General features: G+C 45.3%; 1 protein-coding gene across 1 annotated transcript in view; it reads left to right on the forward strand.

Moving 5' to 3' along the window:
- CDHR3 (cadherin related family member 3) overlaps positions 1 to 20078 on the forward strand; it is a 61348-nt gene extending 41270 nt beyond the window's left edge. The window contains exons 11-18 of the mRNA XM_004046009.5: positions 1615 to 1841; positions 4149 to 4320; positions 5973 to 6223; positions 8149 to 8330; positions 10453 to 10466; positions 12270 to 12301; positions 14442 to 14490; positions 16038 to 20078. Coding sequence (XP_004046057.3) covers positions 1615 to 1841; positions 4149 to 4320; positions 5973 to 6223; positions 8149 to 8330; positions 10453 to 10466; positions 12270 to 12301; positions 14442 to 14490; positions 16038 to 16342 — 1232 coding nt within the window. The 3' untranslated portion in view covers positions 16343 to 20078. The remainder of the gene's footprint in view (positions 1 to 1614; positions 1842 to 4148; positions 4321 to 5972; positions 6224 to 8148; positions 8331 to 10452; positions 10467 to 12269; positions 12302 to 14441; positions 14491 to 16037) is intronic.
- The last annotated feature ends 216 nt before the right edge of the window (positions 20079 to 20294 follow it).

The raw sequence follows: 20294 nt of genomic DNA on the forward strand, positions 1-20294 counted from the left end.
ACTTTTGAAAACTGTTGGTTAAACTGCATTTCTCAGAAGCCTCTGATTGCTTCCTTGCCTGTTTGCCTGATTCCGCTAATCCTCCCTTTTCCAGGTTTAAGTTTTCTCTTGGTCTCCACTGTGAGTTTTATCCAGCTCACTCAGAGAATTAAAATTTAAAAACAGAAAAGGTTTCCCATTTCTATATTTCCTTCATTTACAAACAAAATAAAGGCATTTTCTCTCTCCCCTACCAAGATTCCCTGAAGGCCTTCTTTTCTGCCCTTTACAACACCCTGCTTTTTGCAGGCTCTTCCCCTTTTAAGGAAAAGACTAACTCCCCACTTCCAGCTTCACTTTATGCCTCCCTCTCGCTCTCTCAGTTTGAAGGTAATACTATAAATGCTCTAGTGTAATAGACTCCCCACAGCCTTTCATCTTTAGATCATGGATACTTTTTCCATATTAAAAACAACAACAACAAATGAAACCAAAACCAAAACACTCCCTCTAAAATGATCCATTCTCTTTAGGATGGTCTCCATTTCCTGACATTAAGTTTTCAAGCAAAATGCAAAATGAAAGTCCAAAGAAAATGCTTTTAATTTCTTATACCTTATCCAGTGAATAACAAATTCTAAAGGAATAGGCTTTCTGGGAATTCACAGATCTTACTGCAGTTCTTTTTGATCACCTACTTTGGGTCACAAACTTAGTGCTGGGATACAGAATTGAACAAGAGAAGGTTCTGCCCTTGAGGAGTGTAATTTATGAGAAGGAACTTCTACAAAACAAGCCAGAATGCTAGCAGCCCCACCAACAATATTTGTAAAAATTGCAAAATGGAAGAGGATTTAAAAATCTATAATCTGTAGTCATCGATTGCTAAATTCTTTAACAATTGTTTATTTTTAAAAGAGCAATTCATGCTCATTATAGAAAATTGAAAAACACGGGACTTTTAGACAATACTGCTGCAAAGAGATGTATGTGTGAGGTTGTATGTTCTTTGTACTATTGTTTCTGATAACAAAATGATTGGTGTCCCTGAAGCCTATATAAAGGCATAAATTGCTGGGCATGGTGGCTGACGACTATAATCCTAGCACTTTGGGAGCCCGAGCTGGGCGGATCACTTGAGGTCAGGAGGTCAGGAGATCGAAACTAGCCTGGCCGACATGGTGAAACCCCGTCTCTTCTAAAAATACAAAAAGATTAGCCAGGTGTGGTCGTGGACACCTGTAATCCCAGCTACTTGGGAGGCTGAGGCAGGAGAATTGCTTGAACCCAGGAAGTGGAGGTTGCAATGAGCCGAGATTGCACCACTGCACTCCAGCCTGGGCGACAGAGTGAGACTCCGTCACACACAGACACACACACACACACACACACACACACACAGATATAAATTGTCTATTACACCTCACAGGACTGCTTGGATCATAGGGTCAGTTACCTAGCGGGTGTTGGTTAGCATTATTTCAATTTAGTAGAATTGAAGCTATAAAACAGAGTTTGGACAGCAAGGAGGCCTCCAGAAGTCCTTCTTACCATGGCAGTTAGGACATCTGTTCCTGAATCATCCTTCCCTACCCCTTAAAAGCAGGACTTATTGCAGGTACTTTATTCCTCCAGCCAGAACCCGAGTGGGACAGTTGCGAGCCACTGATAAAGACCTCCCCCAGAGCAGCCTCGTGTACTCCATCTCCACCGGAGGGGCCAGCCTCCAGTATCCAAATGTATTTTGGATTAATCCCAAGACAGGAGAACTCCAGCTGGTAACTAAAGTGGACTATGAAACAACCCCCATCTATATTCTCAGAATCCAGGCCACCAACAACGAAGACACAAGCTCTGTCACTGTGAGTGGGGCTGCTTGGTATAGTCCCGGTAACCCAACTGGTTGACTTAGGGTCTCTCTGGCACCCCCAGAGTGTGGATGTGGCAATGAGGAAACTTCCCAGGGTACATCCTGCGGATGTGGTGAGAAACAAGTAAAGGTGCCCTGGGAAATAAAGATCCACATTTTTCTTTTTTCGTTTTTGAGGCAGGGTCTAGCTCTGTTGCCCAGGATGGAGTGCAGTGGTGTAACCTTGGCTCACTGCAACTTCCACCTCCTGGGCTTAAGCGATTCTCGTGCCTCAGCCTCTCAAGTAGCTGGGATTGCAAGTGTGCACCACCGTGCGCAGCTAATTTTTGTATTTTTAATAGAGACGGATTTCGCCATGTTGGCCAGGCTGGTCTTGAACTCCTGACCTCAAGTAATCCACCCGCCTCAGCCTCTCAAAGTGCTAGGATTATAGGCGTGAGCCACTGCACCCAGCCCCACATTTTTTTGAGGCCCAAGTTTGCGGGTGACTGACAAAAGCACTAAAGTTGTTGGCCAGATATTGGAATGTCTGGTGGACCCACAAAGCCACTTTGTGGGACAAGGTTCCTCTTGTGGCCCTGTATATCTTGCTTTGCCTTCACTGAAGGCTGTTGGTGAAATGCACACTTCCCAGAAGTTGAGTGTGGTTTTGGAGTTATGCATTTCCTCCCAGGAGCAGTTATGCTGTGTTCCTACCCTGCCTCTATGCATACCAGATGGGGTAGATCTTAAAACGATGCTGTGCTGCTATCTTGCTTCCCAACCTTTGAGGCTGAGAATGTTGTTATAGGCGGATTCTGAGTCAGAGGGTCTGGGGCCTGAGATTCTGCATTTCTGACATGCTTCCAAGTGGGGCGGCGCTGCTGGTCCCCTGCCACACCTCGAGTTGCAAGGACCTAATAGGTCCATGTTGTCAGTGGTTTGGATTATCCAAGGGCAACATGATAGCCACAGAGACCAAACTATTCCCTGGTCCTTCCCATTAGTAAAGTAAAAAAGCATGAAGGCTAAATGAACTCTCAGTTAGCAGCAGACAGCCATACACAAAGATTGGTTCAGAGTCAGGAGACCGCGTTCATTTTTCAACTTTGATCCCAATTTTCCGAGGGAGTCTGAGCAATGCTTATCTCCGTGTCCCTATTTCTCTATCTCTTAAATGGAGAGTCACCTGATAACCCAATGCCTGAATAGTCCGCTTCCTCCGATAACTTGCTTTGAATTAATGGGATGATGTTTTTAATGATGTGCAAGGTTTGGCATTGCTACCCAAGGAAAGTTGGAGATAATTGCAGTGTTTGTTAGGCTGTTTTTTTTTTTTTTTTTTTTTTTTTTAAAGAAAATGAATGGACTCCACTCTGGGGGCTAACTAGAGTGAACATTTCAATTTATTCCCGGGCTCAGAAATAGCTGAAATCCCAAATTTCAAAGGTAGTATGAATATGACTCAAAATTCATAAGCTTTTTAAAAGGGGTGATGAACTAAACGATCACACAAGTCCCTTTCAGGGCTGACATTCTATGATTCTGTGCTGGCAGGCATCCCAGGCTATATTCCAATTTACCAGGCATAAAAGACAGCGATGAAAGAGAATAGGCTGGCCCCTGCTTATGGCAGGTTAGCTCTAGGGCTTAGTACAGTGCTAATAGCCCAGGTTACAGATGAGATCCCAGCTTAACCAGGCCTGCTTGTTCTGTCCCAGTGAGTCTTAGCTCTGGCTGCGTATTAGAATCAGCTAGGGAACATCAGTGAGGGCCCTGACCCCCACCCTCCAATCTATTGGTTCTGAAGTGGGCCCAAGAAAGCAGAGCCAGGGCTGAGAACCATTTCTGCATATGCCAGAGTTAAAGAAGTTCCATTTACAAGGGGCAGCAGGCAAGGTGGCACATGGAGACACCGTAAATCCACACCTTCCTGGAAAAACAACTCGGTGTCATCTGCAGGTGAGCCTATGTGTCCAGGTGCATGTGTGTGTGTGTGGGGGGGCAAGGTATACATACACTACATGTGCACACACACATGCATGTGGTGTAGAAGTTAATAGCACAGGATTTGGAGTAGGACAGACCTGAATTCAAATCCCAGCTCTGCCATTCACTAGCTGAATGATCTTAGATCAATTACCTAGTCTCTCTAAACTTCCATTTTCTCGTCCATAAAATGGGAATAGTCATGTTATCTATCTCATGTGAGTTTAAATGAGCTAATTTATGAAAAGTGCTTAGCCTGAAAACTGCCTACACACAGTAAGCACTCAATGAGTTTTAGCTATTGAGAATGACCACCTTCTTGCTACTCTAGGTTACAGTGAACATCCTTGAAGAAAATGATGAAAAGCCAATTTGTACTCCAAACTCTTATTTCCTGGCCCTCCCAGTGGATCTGAAAGTTGGCACAAATATTCAGAATTTCAAGCTGACGTGTACTGACCTTGATTCCAGCCCCAGATCTTTCCGTTATTCCATTGGCCCAGGTATAGTACTTGGTGTCGACAATCCTGGCCCTGTCTCTGAGGACCCTGAAGTTGTCTAGGGTGGGGGTCTGTGCTCACACACTGATCTGGGCAAAGTGGGATGGGAGTTGGGAGGGCATTTTTTTTTGAGATAGGGTCTTGCTATGCTGCCCAGGCTAGTTTTGAACCCCTGGGCTCAAGTAATCCTCCTGCTCAGCCTCCCGAGTAGCTGAGACTACAGGCATGCCTCATTGCACCCAGCTTGCTGGGGAAGTATTTGAATGAGGAAAGCAGAGACACGAATTCTAGCAGCCCCTATGCTTCCTGGCACTCCTCTCAGTTTCCCCTTCTCATCTTACTTCTCCCAGACCCCATACGTGACTGCCCAAAGGTCCAAGAAAAGGGTGAACCCCCCAATTCCTGACTACAGTATGAGTCATAAAGCATATTAGTGTCGTTAGAAAAAATGCAGTCCAACTTTTCGACCACCTCTTTTCCTGAAAGCTTGTAGTGGGGGCAGGGAATCCCAGTCCTCTCTCTGGATAATAATAGATTAAATAGATTAAGTGCATTTTGAAACGTGTCCTCAGGAATTCTCTTCTGCTCCATTCATCTTCTGTCTTTAAAAATATACCATTGTAGGGAAAAAAGAGCACCCCTCAATGGAAATTAGACCAAAATAGCTCATCTAATGAAGTGCTGGGGCCAGAGATTTAAACCCAAACAAGCAGAACAATTCCACGTGAGAGAGTAAAAATCCATCCCTGCTACCTGCTGTGCCCTTGGCCGAGCAGGAACTTGAACAGTAGGAAGCCTCTCGAGCTGGCTGTGTCACAAAACCCAGGGGCAGAAACTGCCTCGAGACTGCAGTTGCCGAAGATGGAAATAATCCATACTGAGAGCCCTAAGGCCTTTATGGAGCATTTTGCTGTTAAGGGAGCAAAAATTGCATCATCTCCTGCTCCATTTACTGGTGTTCAGTCGGTAATGAGTCTGGAGCCAGTGGAGGAATGAGCGGGCGTGTGCTTGGGCTGGCAGCCTCTCTGCCCCAAGCTCCCTGAGCTGAGCCATGAGCCCCAGCAGAGCTGTGTGTGTGTTTGGGGGTGTGATGGGGTGGGTTCAGGAGGACCTGGGACTGCAATTCCCGCAAAGCCAGGAGGCACCTTTCTTTGGAGGACTCCAGGGACATCCATAATCAGTGTGACCCACTGGGTCCTGTGAAAAGCATGCAGTGAACTTGGCCTGTGGCTAGGGATGTGACCTATTCTACCCTCTTGAAACCCACTCATTTGTTTGAGTGTGAATTACACGTGTTGTTACCAAATAATTGCCGGATGAGAAATCAGAAGGGGCTGTACCAGGGTTACAAAGTCTTTGCTTAATACTCAGCAAGATGGCACCTAGGCTAAGGGTGTTGTCCTATTGTCCTTTTCTACTCAGCCTTGTTTGCAGCCACACTGGTTGTGAGCAAGAGTTTCTTTGTACTAATGCCATCTCTGGTGCAGTTAAAGCCTGTAGCATATAACTAATCCAGCTCTGGTGTATCAGAGACACAGTCTACACTTGAGGTGTGGACATTTGAGAAAAAGATTGAATGCAGTTTTCTTCTACACCTTTATTTCTTACTCTCTTTTCTTCCTTTTACCAACACCCCTGCATCAAATCTCATTTAGGTAACGTCAACAATCATTTCACCTTCTCTCCCAATGCTGGTTCCAACGTCACACGCCTGCTGCTTACATCTCGCTTTGACTATGCTGGTGGGTTTGATAAGATCTGGGACTACAAGCTACTTGTCTACATAACTGATGACAACTTGCTGTCTGACGGGAAGAAAGCGGAGGCTCTTGTTGAGACAGGAACAGTGACACTGAGTATTAAAGTCATTCCCTACCCAACCACTATCATCACCACAACCCCCAGGGTAAGGGCTTTAGGACCTGGAATCCCCAGGCACATTCCCTTGTGAGTTATGTTGATGGACTTCTTTCCCCGGCCTGGAGGTATGTGGGGTGGACTGAAGAGTTGAGGTATTAGGATGTTGCCAAAAATGGCAACCATGGGCTGGACTGGAGTAGCTGCAGGGTGGCAAAAATCTGGTGAGACCTCAGACTCATAACCACTAACTCAACCACTAACATTTCCTGTTCTGGTAGAGAAGAGTGTGTTGTTTGTGCAGAGACTTGTGAGAGATCAGACCTCAACCATCTGTGTGGCTTGTGGCACAGGAGCTGATTTCCATGGGCATGCTGCCAGTTGCTACCTTCAGAACCCCTCTCTGCTTGTTCAGAAGAGTCTTTGCAAGTCAATATCCATGAAATTAGGTTGCTTGCTTACTGCTGGGTGCTCTTTCCCACATCTTTTGAAGAATCACCAGGTACCAATCTGTACCCTACACCCCACCTCTGCTCCAAAAAAATTCATCCAGTTTACAAATATCGATTTAATGCCTATAGTGTGCCAGTCACTTTAGCAAACAAGCCAAAAATGATCCCTGATCTCAGAAAGCTTATTGTATAGGCGAGTGATTCTCTAAGTGCGGTCCCTAGACCATCAGAATCAGCACCACCTGGAAACTGGTTGGAAATGCAAATTCTCAGGCCCAGCCTAGATTATTAAAGTTATAGGTTACCCAACCATGATCATCACCATGACCTCCAGGGAAGGATGCTGGAACCTGGAATCCCCAATTCTATCCCCTAACCTAATGAATCTGAAACTCTGGAGGTGGGGTCCAGTGAGCTGTGTTTTCAATCAGCCTTTCAGGGAATTCTAATGTGCATTAAAGCCTGAGAGCCACTGATCTAGACGGGGAGATAGATTACAAACAAGTATTCAAATTGACAAAGTAAATACAGACTGTGGGAAACGGTAGGAAGAAAATGACCAGGTGCTATCACAGAATTGGCCTGGAGAAGGAAGGGAGAGCCTTGAATCTGACAACAGGATTATCTTCCCTGCCCCTTGGAGGAACTGGCTTGCATCTATGCTGACTCATCTGTCCCCTTTCTTCCTCCTCCTCTTCCTCCTCCTCCTCCTAGTAGAAGCTGCACCCCTGGTCAGCAGCCTGATACCTGCAGCATGCCAGAAGGAAGGTAATCAGAACCTTAGAGAACCCACTATGGAGGTGGCCAGCTTCTTCTCAGAGTCTTGCCAGGAGCTGGTTCATGCTTCTCTCTCCCGCGCTGGAGTCAGTATGACCCCAGTGAATGGAAGCATATGGCAACCCTGGGACTTTCCTTGTGGGAGGAGCTGGTAGGCTCTCCTGAGTGAGGAGTTCCCACCTTTCTTGGGCTCAGAGCATGACCTGTGACATCTCCAATCCTGAAACCTCCGTAACTTGTTTGTTATCTGTCTCCAGCTCTAGGAAGCAGATGCTGAACTTGAGGCTTTGCTGTGATATCAGCCCACTGCTCTGGCAGTGGCAGCTTGTAGTTGAGAAAACACTGAAAAGCCTACAAGGCATTTAAAAAAACAACTTTCGTGGCTTATGCTGTCTCGGTGAGAGACAATGGCTATATTCGTCCCTGGGTTATGCCCAGATATGGCAGGAAAAAAAGCCAATGGAGTTTTTTTTTTAGCTTTGGGGAAGGGGAAGACAGAGAATAAAATAAGGCCTAGAGTTGTTTTTCAGTTCCCTAAAATTTCTGGGTTTTGATCTAATGGATGTCTGCAAAGACTATAAATAAGGTGATGGGTTGAAGCAGCAAGAACTGTGAGCACACAGATGTCCAACTTATAGAGCAATAACAATAACAAAGAGTGGAATAAACACTCAACACGAGAGAGTGCTGAATGTCAAAATCACTACCACCCTCTACTCACCCTCCCTGCTCTCTGTTGTTAAAGCCCAGGGTCACCTATCAGGTCCTGAGGAAAAACGTTTACTCTCCATCTGCATGGTACGTGCCATTTGTCATCACTTTGGGCTCCATATTGCTTCTGGGTCTCCTGGTGTACCTGGTCGTCCTATTGGCCAAAGCCATCCACAGACACTGCCCCTGCAAGACTGGGAAGAACAAGGAACCTCTGTAAGTTGCCAGTGGGCTGGGCCCTCTTCCCCACCTCCTTTAGGACACTGTTTCTGGTGACATCAGGAGAAGGAAAAATGGAGAATCCGGATTTCTTTACAAGGCAGGTTGCCTGGAGGGAAGGCAGGAAAAGGAGATACGGGGGAAGGAATCCCAGCTCCCCTCGGTCCTGGTGCACTTTCTTTGTCACCTGCTATGCCAGGAAACCATCCTTTTGGCTTTCCCTGGCAACCTACTCTGTCCTTGAGGCTCTTAATGAGACTGGGGCATCAACCTTCTGATGACCTTGCCCTGGATAAAACCTTCAGCAAAGCCCTGTTGTGAATAGTGATAGAATATGCCGTGCTCTTATTTGTAGAATATTTAAAGGATAGTATGGAATTAAGGCAAGCACACAAAACCAATAAGGGAATTAAGCTTTTGTCTCCAGTGACTCAGCCGGGTTTTTGTGTGACCAAATAATTCTTGGTGTTTTGCTTGTGGTCTCAGTCTCTCACTCTTAAGGGTTGTAAACGCAGGCCTGTTTTCTCTTTTTCCAGTTTTCACCTGCCCACTAATATGCCTCTTATTGTGCCAATCTGTGATGTGTCTTTTACTGGCTAAAGTGAGGTAGTAGAGTGACATGAAGAGAGCACCAAAGAATCACAAACTTCTCCCAGAGCCAAGCTTCTTGATTCTCAGTAGCTCTTACAACTTACAGCTTAGATGGTTCTGAGCCCGAGTTTTGGAGTTAGATGGGCCTGAGCTCAAGTCTTAGCTCTACCATTTTCTTGTAATATGGCTTTGAGCAAGTGACCACCTCTGTGAACTTGAATTTTCTTATTTGTAAAATTAATCAACTAAATGAACAAATGTAAACAAGGCACTTAACTGTATTCCTGATATAGAGTAAATGCTTAGTACACTACCCAGCCATTTTTTACAAATCTTGTTTCATTATTCTTCACAGATGAGTCCCAGTGAGTTCAGGATTCTAGATTCCAAGTTTAGCTCTATGCCCAAGTATCTTGAGGTGTTGGAACCTCTGACTTCTAGGATCTCTCAATGGCAAAAAGAGGGGGTGATAAGACATGTGTGCCTTTTACGGGTATTTTAAATATTAACTATTAACTGTCAAATAACAAAATCTATGGATGAAAGACTGTATAAAAGTACAAGGCATTAGAATAAAGATGTGCATTGCATTTTGCCATATTTATTGCGAAAGTTTGTTGCTATTGGCAACCTTGACTTCAAGGTAAGAAATCCTCGATCATCTGCTGAAATTAAAAAAGGCATTTTTGTTTGAACTCTATTCACAAATTGATTTTTTTTAAAAAAAAAACAGCTCTAAAAGAGTAATTGCTTGTAAGGATGGTGGTGTACTGTAATGGGATTTGGATAGAAGTTCTTGAAGAAACAAATCCAATAGACACTGCAACTCTCATGTAATTTATGGCTAAATGTTAAATACGCACCTTGAACCTGGTTCTTTTAACTTATGTTGTAAATATTAATTGTTTTCAACATGGTTGACTTAAAAAAGAAAAACTAGCTAGAAAACCAGACTCAGACTGAACCTCTCTGGAAATTAGTTATACCATATGACAGTCAACCTTTGTCAAATAGCAAAGAAGAAAATTAGGGTTACAGAGCTATAGAATCCAAGGTGATCATGGGAAATCTCGTAGGGTCTGAGTCCAGCTCTTCATGTGACAGGAAACCAAAATGTAACTGCCAGCTCTCAAACCTCCCTGTTGTGAGCCAAGCCTTCTGCTCTGCTGGCTCTTGGGGAGAAAGGGATGGGGCAAGAAGACTTGCTGGGCAGTCTGACTAGGGCAGGCATGTCCTCACCAGGTTTTCTCATCAGAGACAATGTATTCCCTGAAGTTTATAAGGTGATACTTTTTAACTCATCAAATTCCCAGAACCTCCCTAGTCCAAAGTCAATAGTGATGAAGCTGCTTTGTTTGAAGCAGGCGTGGTGATCTAGTTTTCTTTCTGGCCCCTATCCCTGGCACCTCTTTCAGTCAACCCCTGTATCTCAAAGGGCATAGTTGCCCAAAGAACCCCATGGTGTCATGTGTGTGCCAGTGCAGCATACTTTCAAGTGAATTAATAGCCATTCTTTTTCCCCCCATAGGACAAAGAAAGGAGGTATGTACAGTACCTGTTTCCCTTGTCTGTTGTTTTTTGCTTGCTCTGTTGTGCTACGTAAAAAGGTTCCTACTCGGCAAAGAATCAGGCCGCGATCACATCTTGGAGCATTTTCAGCTGCATCTTCTGTGGCTGGAAGGAAGCGGAGGTCGGTTGCAGCTGGAGAATGGGAAGGGTGGGGGGACAGTGCCTTGGCCTGCCTGGATATCTCAATTTGGTCCTGCCTATGCCCTACCTAGAGCCCTCGCCAATCAGCTCAGCTGAACACCTAGGTCTGTCCCTTGCTGCATGGCACAGGAAGAAAGAACTCTCCGTGTGTTAAATGTAGACAGGACCTGCTTACTGCAGCCCATGGAGGGTGTCCTGAGGACAGCTAATGCTTTGTGCTGGACACAGGCCTCTTTTGAAAGAACAGATAAGGCCGGGCGCAGTGACTCACACCTGTAATCCCAGCACTTTGAGAGGACGAGGTGGGTGGATCACAAGGTCAGGAGTTTGAGACCAGCCTGGCCAGCATGGTGAAACCCCGTCTCTACTAAAAATACAAAAAATTAGCCGGGCATGGTGGCACGCACCTGTAGTCCCAGCTACTCGGGAGGCTGAGGCAGGAGAATTGCTTGAACCCAGCAGGTGGAGGTTGCCGTCAGCCAAGATCATGCCACTGCACTCCAGACTGGGCAACATAGTGAGACTCTGTCTCAAAAAAAAAAGAACAGATAATACTCGATTCCCAGATTCTAATGGATTTGATCATTTCCACAAATTATTTAGGTTAGACTAGTGAGAAGGGGGAGATGAGGGTGGTGAGATGGGCTGAGAGCTGACTGACTTCAGAGAAGTGGGTAAATTGGGAAGGTCCATCTGAGCAGCTCCAGGTCTGAGGAGGTGTCCTGGCTTGGCCTCAAGTAGACTCCAGAGTGTGGGGGAGACAGGACAAAGAATTGCACAGTGTTTTAATTAAAAAAAAAAAAAGTTTGCTTTAATCACTCCATCTACAGGCATGTCTCAACAGGGTTAGAAATTTGATTATAGTGGTTATTGATCATATTGACAGAGATGATTTTAATAAATGAGATTTTCACAAACTGTCTCTAATCCCACTTTTTAAAAAGGGGGTGGGGGCTGGGCATGGTGGCTCACACTTATAATCCCAGCACTCTGGGAGGCCAAGGCTAGAGGATCACTTGAGCCCAGAAGTTCGAGACCAGCTTGGGCAACATAGTGAAACCCTGTCTGTAGAAAAAAAATTTTTAAATTAGCTGGGTGTGGTAGTGTATGCCTGTAGTCTTAGCTACTGGGGAGATAGCTGAGAGGATCACTTGAGCTCAAGAGGTCAAGGCTGCAGCGAGTTGTGACTGCACTCTAGCCTGGACGACAAGAGTGAGACCCTGTCTCAAAATAAAATAAAATAAAATAAAATAAAATAAAATATAATGGCTTGGGAATTAATGCACAAAACCCACACCTTATGAACAGAAGTATCCAATCCAATCTTTCTTTCTTATCTTAAAAGCCATGTAAAAGCCAGTTTTCTAGGTCCACTGATAATAAGCTAGAAAAAGAATAAAAAACAACTAAATTGTTTGTATATTATTGTGTGTGTGTGTATACATATGTGTATGTATTTTTTTCTGAGAAGATGGAAAGTTGTCAAGAAACATATCTATAGACAGAACAATTCTTTGCTGTGTCTGCAAGACTGAGATCGAAGCCTATTTAGGGGAAATACCATTGTGGAGGTGGAATTTTAAGGTCAATTTACCACCCAAGAAGCTTAACTTCTGCCTGTTCTGTTCTCTGCAGAAACGAAGACTGCAGAGAGAGATGTCGTGGTGGTGAGTATGGGCAGTGTGGGGCACCAGGCATAGACACTGGGGGATAGGGGCTCCCGTCTCCCCCGAAGGCAGGCCTGCCACAGCCTTGTGGGCATGTTTATCATTCAGGGAGGTGCTTGTGTTTGGCTACTGGAACAGATTGCTGTGTGACGAGCTCCTGATAGAATTTGTTCCCTCCACTGAACATGCCTGCTGATATATTTGCAGAAGAATGGGATTTCATAAATATTGAGTAGTGGTGTTTATCATCTATACCAGCTCTCCACGAGAGTGAGTTGAGGGAGTGAAGCTTAAAGACCAAAACTAGTGCTTCAGCCTCCAGTGAGATTTAAATTTTCTTTCTTTCTTTCTTTTTAAGACACGGTTTCACTCTGTTGCTCAGGCTGGAGTGGAGTAGCACAATCTCGGCTCACTGCAACCTCTGCCTCCTAGACTCAAGCAATTCTCATGCCTCGGCCTCCCAAGTAGCTGGGATTACAGACACGTGCCACCACGCCTGGCTAATTTTTTGTATTATTAGTAGAGATGGGGTTTCACCATGTTGGCCAGGCTGATCTTGAACTCCTGACCTCAAGTGATCCACCCACTGTGGCCTTCCAAAGTGCTGGGATTATAGGCATGAGCCACTGCGCCCAGCTGATTTAAATTTTCTTTGCTCTTCCACTACCTTGCAGAAAAGTGACAGAGAAAGGGCCCTCCCTTGTCCGGGGTTGGCTCTACCCACTTAGCCTTATCACCTCGGGGACTTCCTTGGCCTCTCTGAGCTTTAGGTTCCTCACCTGTAAAATGGGGGTGAGGACATCTGCCCTGAGATAACAGATGGAGAAATAGTTTGAAAATTGTTAAGTGTCACACAAATGCAAAGTGTTACAGGATAGCTGGAAAGTTCCCTCTCCTCCACCTCTGTCTCTCTCTCTAGCTCTCTCTCTTTGACAGAACCTTATCTACCCCCTGGGAAGTGAAGTGAAGGAACTTGAAGGTGGCTCCCTCCAGCTCTTCCCTACCCCCATGAATAAGGCTTTGTCATGGTCCAAGCTTCATGAATTTGTTGCATAATTCAATGGCTCCTCCAATGAGGAAGTCAATGCAGGGCACTGGAATTTTGGCTTCAGGCACATCCATCCCCTAAGTCTTCTATGTTCTGGCCAGTGTACAAACAGGAAGAAGAGGCAGTCTCAGGTCTCCTGGGTCTTATTGTCTAAGGCGAGTACCCTTGGGGATGCCACTTAGCGATTGCTCTAGAACTATGTAATATTAAATTAGTCTATTAAATAAATACCCATGACCACAAAGAGTGGGGCTGCTTAGCTGGTCAAATTGATGAAGGCCATATAATCCCCATTTCCTCTCTCTTCAGAGTTGGGGAGTTGTGGGGAACTAGGTAGGGGATCCTTTAAGTGATAAAAACTGGAGATTGGAAAGCTTGCTAAACTCCAAACAATCCTTGTTACTGTGCTAGTGACCCTGACTTTGGCACCTCTAGAGGGCAGCATGTGAGGGAAGGGGGTGTTTCTATGGGGACAAGGGACAGGTGCATTAGGCAGAAGTCAGGTCCTGGAGGGTGGCACCAAGGGCAGATCAGGGAAGAGAAAAGACCTGGAGCACAGGGCTTAGGTGAGGCCCAGATGTGACACTGCATTGGCCTAGGCAAGGGGAGGCCGCAGGGGAGGGCCAGAGTGCCAGGGCCAGAGGTACGGACACCTAGGAGCTCACCTGTGTCCACCTTGACAATGCCTGACAGCAATTCACTGACACAACGTAGGTCTTAGCCATGCTGTGTGGCATTTCCACTCTTCCTTCTACGCTCAGATTTTATTTACTCAGGATGCTTCCTTAACCCCCAAGTGTGGTTTAAATGTCCCCTCTACCCCTACCTGTGCCCCATAACACCCTACATCTCCCCATCATAGCCTTATTACTCTGCATTGCAGCACCTGTTTGTAATTGGCAAGCTTTGTACAGGCAGTGACTATGCCTGCCTTGTTCACCACTGTGTCCCCTGCATCTAGCGCAGTGCCTAATTAAAGACTTAGAAGTCAAGAAGGCTTTGATTAAGGAACTTGGGTTGTGAGGATGTGTAGCTTTGCCTGGGGGAAGGAATGTAGGGTTGTGTTTGATGCTGTCTCTGTCTTCTCCTTAGGAAACTATCCAGATGAACACTATCTTTGATGGAGAAGCCATAGATCCAGGTAATTAAGTGGCAATACCACTGTAAGAATGCTTTTTATATTCCAGACTGGTAGAAGCATGGAGGATCTTATCCAATTTCCTGCTTTTAACTCATTTTGTCAATCTGTTTGGCTATGTTGCCTATATAGTGCTGACTCTTCTAGGCTAAATACAACGTGAGATCAGCTGTGAACCCAGCTGGCTAGCAGATGCTCAAGTACAGGGTCACACTTACGTGAGGCCTCAGTGGGTCTCCACCTAAAGGCTCACGTTCAAGGGCCATGCCTCTTTCTTGCCTCCCTTCCTAAATTACAAACCAGTTGAGGGAACTGGTGAATCCAGAAATCCACATTTTTTTTCCTGCTGTTTGGTACTGATTGCCCCCCCAGCCCATCCACATTCTTCCTGGATGCTTCTAATAGCATTTTATTAGTAGTGGAAGATACAGAGAAATGGCAAGTGTAGTTTCTTTTTTCCCTAGATCAGGGCCAAGAATTTCCTCTTGGTCGGCAAGATGAACATAAGGTAGAGCTGGCCTCCAGAGCTCTCATCACCCCCGTGAAATCAGCTCCAAATTTAGCTCCTTTACACTCATCCCTCTGCTTACAAAGGCTCAATTATAGACGTGAATAAAGGGAAGGAAACCAAATTCAGGAGGCAAGTGTGTTGGCTTCCTGCCACCCTCATATGCAAACGGCACCGGTCCTCCTCCTAAGGAGGATGGCTCCTCTCCAGTGAGAGGCTGCCGCCGCTGCTGCTGCTGCTGCTGGAATTAAATTTCCCTCTATTATTAGGTGCTTGTTACCATAATGTGCCCACATTAGCATAAGTGCTGGTGGGATCCTGAGCTGAGAGGCCACTCATGCTGTATGGAAAAGACAAGGAGCAAGGGCTTGCCTTAAAACTGATCTTCCAGAGCAAAAGTCTCTTCCAGAGCAAAAGGGGGGATTTTTGTGTTTTTGTGTAGTTGAGAGAAAAAAAAAAAAGAAAGACATGAGCCAACTGGCCTAAATCAATTAGCGTCTGCTGGCTCGGACACAATAAAAATGGCTTCCTTGCATCATCTCAAGCGGGACCAGATTTTTGTATCTGTGTCTACAAATTGCTGCTAACCTAACATAAATAAAAATCAGCCTTTTCCTTCTCACTTGGTGAATTCCTTTTTATAGCAGGAATTCAGGGGTCTTTTAAAACAAAATGAATCAGAAAGTAACGGGTAATCCCATTAGAGATTGAACCTAATTTATCCAAAGCTTGCATGGAGTTCAAGAGTTACATGGCCTTCTCATCCTGCAATTGAGATGTCCTTGAGACACTCCTAAGCCTTTCTATTTAGAGAGGTTTGCTGTTTGCTACCTGTGTGGTCCGAGCAGCATGGCTTGTGGCAAGGGCAGGCTGGTGGAGATTGTGGGGCTATTCACACACCTACTGTCTGTGTCAGTGATTCACACCTTCTAGTGTGCTTCATCTTCCCTTGGGAGTCAAAACAGAGCAGGGTAGAAGTGGGGGAAGAGACAGTCATTGGAATTTTCTGGCTTATGTGATTGTTGTATTTTTTTTTCACTAGTGACCGGGGAAACATATGAATTCAACTCAAAAACTGGAGCCAGAAAGTGGAAAGATCCACTAACCCAAATGCCAAAATGGAAAGAGTCCAGCCCCCAGGGAGCTGCCCCACGCAGAGTCACTGCTGGGGAAGGGATGGGGTCACTGAGAAGTGCCGACCGGGAAGAAGATGAGCTGAGTGGCAAAGCGTGGGCTGAGGATGCTGGTCTGGGTTCCAGAAATGAGGGTGGCAAGCTGGGCAACCCAAAGAACAGAAATCCAGCCTTCATGAACAGGGCTTCCCCCAAACCACACCCAGGAAAGTAAATGGGGTCTAAGGAGGGACCTGTCAATCACTGGGATGCTGCCTCACCCTAAATTCTATGGGGACGGTGTGGGCATGGTGTAGGGGGGAAAATGTGGGCTGAGGGGATTCAGACATCCAGGGTCAAACATGGGATGTTTGACAAATTTTTAAACAAATAGAAAGGGGTTTGATCACATAGTTGCGTGTTCTGAAACGATACAGGAACATTTTCTATCAGATTTCAGAACTACCTGTGCTTCTGATCAGCAAGACTGTTAACTTTGCGGTGTGGAATTGTTGTGTTTCTTCTTTGCATTGACTGCTAGGAAGCTCTATTCTGTTCACCATAGAAAGTTCATAGGAATTCCTGACATAAATAGTGAAGACCATCCTTACATCTTGTTTCCACCTTATTTTCCTGCCATCGTTTTAACATCACCCAGATTTCTTCAGTTATAAATATACCATACACCTTTGTAAGTCACCTCAAATCTTCTTCAAAAGAAGCAGAACAGTGAAAAAACAGATGAGTAAGTTAAGAGTTGGTCATCTGGAAAGAAGAAAACTCAGTAGGCACCGTCTTTTGTTTTTTCTTGTGGTGTCCAGATCAGCATCCTGCATGTGAGATTCATCCACGTTGTCCTGTCTAGCAGTAGTTCAGTTCTCTTCATGGTTATGTCTGATTTCATTCTATGATTATATCACAATTTATCTATTCTACACTTGGATGGCAGCTGCTTCAGATTTTTTACTTTTAAAAAATATACTTAAAAGTGAACTACAGGCAGGGCATGATGGCTTATGCCTGTAATGCCAGCACTTTGCCAAGGTGGGCAGATCACCTAAGGTCAGGAGTTCAAGACCAGCCTGGCCTAGATGGCAAAACCCTGTCTCTACTAAAAAATACAAAAATTAGCTTGGTGTGGTTGTGGGCACATGTAATCCCAGCTACTTGGGAGGCTGAGGTAGGGAGAACTGCCTAAACCTGAGAGGTGGAGGTTACAGTGAGTTGAGATTGTGCCACTGCACTCCAGCCTGGGCGACAAAGCAAGACTCCATCTCAGAAAAAAAAAAAAAAGTGAATTACAACACTATGAACTTTCTTGTACATGTCTTTTGGTGAACATAAACACTCACTTTTTTGCTCATATACGTAAGAGTGGGATTGCTGGAGCAATTGCTGGATGCTGCCAAAGAGTTCCAAAGTGGTGGCTCTGATTCACATTCCAGCAGCAAACACTGAGAGTTGCAATTGCTCTCTATCCTTGTCAACACTTGGGATTGTCAATCCTTTTAACTTTAGCCATTCTGGTTAAAATTACTATTGAAGTGAAGTCACTTTTTCCTCAAAGCTGAAACACCATCAGCCTTACAACCTACCTGCCTTGCTCCTTCCCACTTCCTATGATTGGAAGGAACTGCAGGACTCTGAGTGGGGACATACTGGAAGCCCCATCTAGACATACAACTCAGACTTCCACCTGTAGGCATGAGCAATGAACTGGGAATAAATGGTATTATGATGGAATAGGAAATGTAACTTTCCAGTGTGTGCCTAGCAGAGCCTGAGCAAGCTTCACTCCAGCTCTATGCCCTGCTGCCCAGCTGCTGCGACCCTAGTCCAGTAACCCTAAGAAAGGTCCAGGTGAGAGTTCATTAGGGAAGCACTCCCTTCTCAACTGGGGAGTCAGGTGAGAGCCTACCAGGTCCACAGGGTCCTGTGGGAGACAGACTGGATCCATCCAGCAAATGCAGAGCTTCAGAGAGAGCAGCAGCTTGTTTACTGTGTGCCTAGTGCCAGTGTCACTTCTCAAGCAAAAGAAGCATTTGCAAAATGCCTGTCCTGGCCTAGATTGAGCGTGATTTATTAATAAGGGTTGGTTGCCAGGGAACTCCCTTGAGTGGATTTAAACTTTGCAAAAGAAGGCAGAACTGTTCATTTATGCAGGTTAAAGTGAGTGAAGTGGCTGATTGCCCATTTAAGGCATTGCAAATCTGTGGGGCCCGGAGTCAAATGCTTTCCTCGGAAGCTCTCAGCTTCAATGCAAGTAAAATGAGGTTCTGAGAAGGCTGAAGGGGGACTTAATAACTGCTTATAAGCCCATTAAGAATGATTAAAAGGGCCCGGTGAGGTGGCTCATGCCTGTAATCCCAGCACTCTGGGATGCTGAGGCAGGTGGATCACCTGAGGTCAGGAGTTTGAGACCAGCCTGGCCAACATGGTGAAACCCTGTCTCTACTAAAAAATAGAAAAACTAGCTGGACATGTTAGCAGGCACCTGTAATCCCAGCTACTCAGGAGGCTGAGGCAAGAGAATCGCTTGAACCCAGGAGGCAGAAGTTGCAGTGGGCTGAGATTGCACCACTGCACTCCAGCCTGGGTGACAAGGGCAAAACTCTGTCTCAAGAAAAAAAAAAAAAGAATGATTAAAAGGAGAGAGTGGTGAGCAGCTGGTCTTTCTTCTCCAGTGATGACAGGGCAAGAGGGAATTGTGCTTAATGGCCAGAGAAGAGATTTAAGTCAGGCACCAAGAGGGACTTCCTGAAGCTTGGGGCCTCTCTGAAGAGCTCAGTGTCTTCTCTGGTGATAGGCAGGAAGAGCTGAGTGTCTTCCTAGTCGCAAGGCAAGCCTCGAGAAACTCAAGAAATAGGGGCAAGAGTGTGCCAGGAGGAGAGAACATCTGCTGCCCCTTTTCTTTTGTATATCTGGCTGTTTGGTTCGGGGAAATCCAGAAGTCAAAGTGTCACCGGTGGAGGGTCTTGACTGCAAGTTGTCCAGGTTCTTGGTGTTTTGAACAAAGAATGGAACAAAATGCCCAGCAAAGCAAAGAAAGAATGAGGCAACGAAAGAATGAAAGCAGGGATTTATTGAAAACCAAAGTACACTCCACAGTGTGGGAACGGGCCTGAGCAGTGACTCAAGGGCCCAGATACAGAGTCTTCTCAGTCCAAATACCCCTTGGAGGTTTCCCCTTGGCCACTTCATGCTCACCTCATGGAAATGAAGTAGTGGACCACAATCGGTCTGATTGGTTGCAGGAAGCAACCAATCAGAGACTGAAGTGGAGTTACAAAGGTCACGCTCCTGTGCAAACATCTGATTGGTTGCAAAAAGCAACCAATCAGAGGCTAAGGTGAAGTTACAACGTTGCAACGAAGAGTCGGCTGGCAATCAGTCTGATTGGTTACAGACAGCCAATTTCTCAACGTTGACCAGGTTTTGGGGGAAAAAAAATTATCTGAATAAAATGAAGACAGCAACCGTCGTGGATTTGGTGAAAGTTTTCTCCCATCTCCCTCTCAAGGCCTTAAACAGGTATGAGTTGATTATAGCCAATGTTTACTTTTCTCATTCTGATTCATTATAAAACTGGGGTAAATACGTTCAGGAATTAGACCACGTAGCAATTATAATTGTCGAAGACTTTGAAACTGCATAGTAGATTGTGACATTGGAGCTTTTTGTTGTGCTCATTAGAAAGCAGGGTCTGCAACTCAGCCTGTGTGGCAAGCACGGGTGGCTCACAAGCAGAACTGGGAAATGACACTTCTGCTCCCCAGAGCCCCCTTTCACATCTGGGGTTCTCATTGTTTGCCTTTTTACTTAATGTATTTTGTAATGGCTGTGAAAATTAAGCTACAAAATGAGTGAACATTGAAGAAAATGATTGCTATTGAAACTTAGGATTTCTCATTTCAAACTTAGCGTGTGTTTATCCTTCCTATTCATTCAATAAATATCTGTGGAGCAACTACCATGTGCCAAGCGTTGACTCATTAGGAAACACAGCAGCTCCCATCCCTGCCCTTGAGCAGCCTCCATTCTGTTTCTGCAGCTGAATGTGGCCTGCTGATAAGCTATTCCACAGAGTTCTAGTTCCAGCTGCATCCTGGCCTATTTGCTCCTTGGATCCTTGAGTGTTCGACTTGAAAGATAGATTAGCCAGGAATAAAATCCCTGGAATGTTTTCC

The sequence above is a fragment of the Gorilla gorilla genome, chromosome 6, assembly GCF_029281585.2.
Source record: "Gorilla gorilla gorilla isolate KB3781 chromosome 6, NHGRI_mGorGor1-v2.1_pri, whole genome shotgun sequence".
Taxonomy (NCBI): Eukaryota; Metazoa; Chordata; class Mammalia; order Primates; family Hominidae; genus Gorilla; species Gorilla gorilla.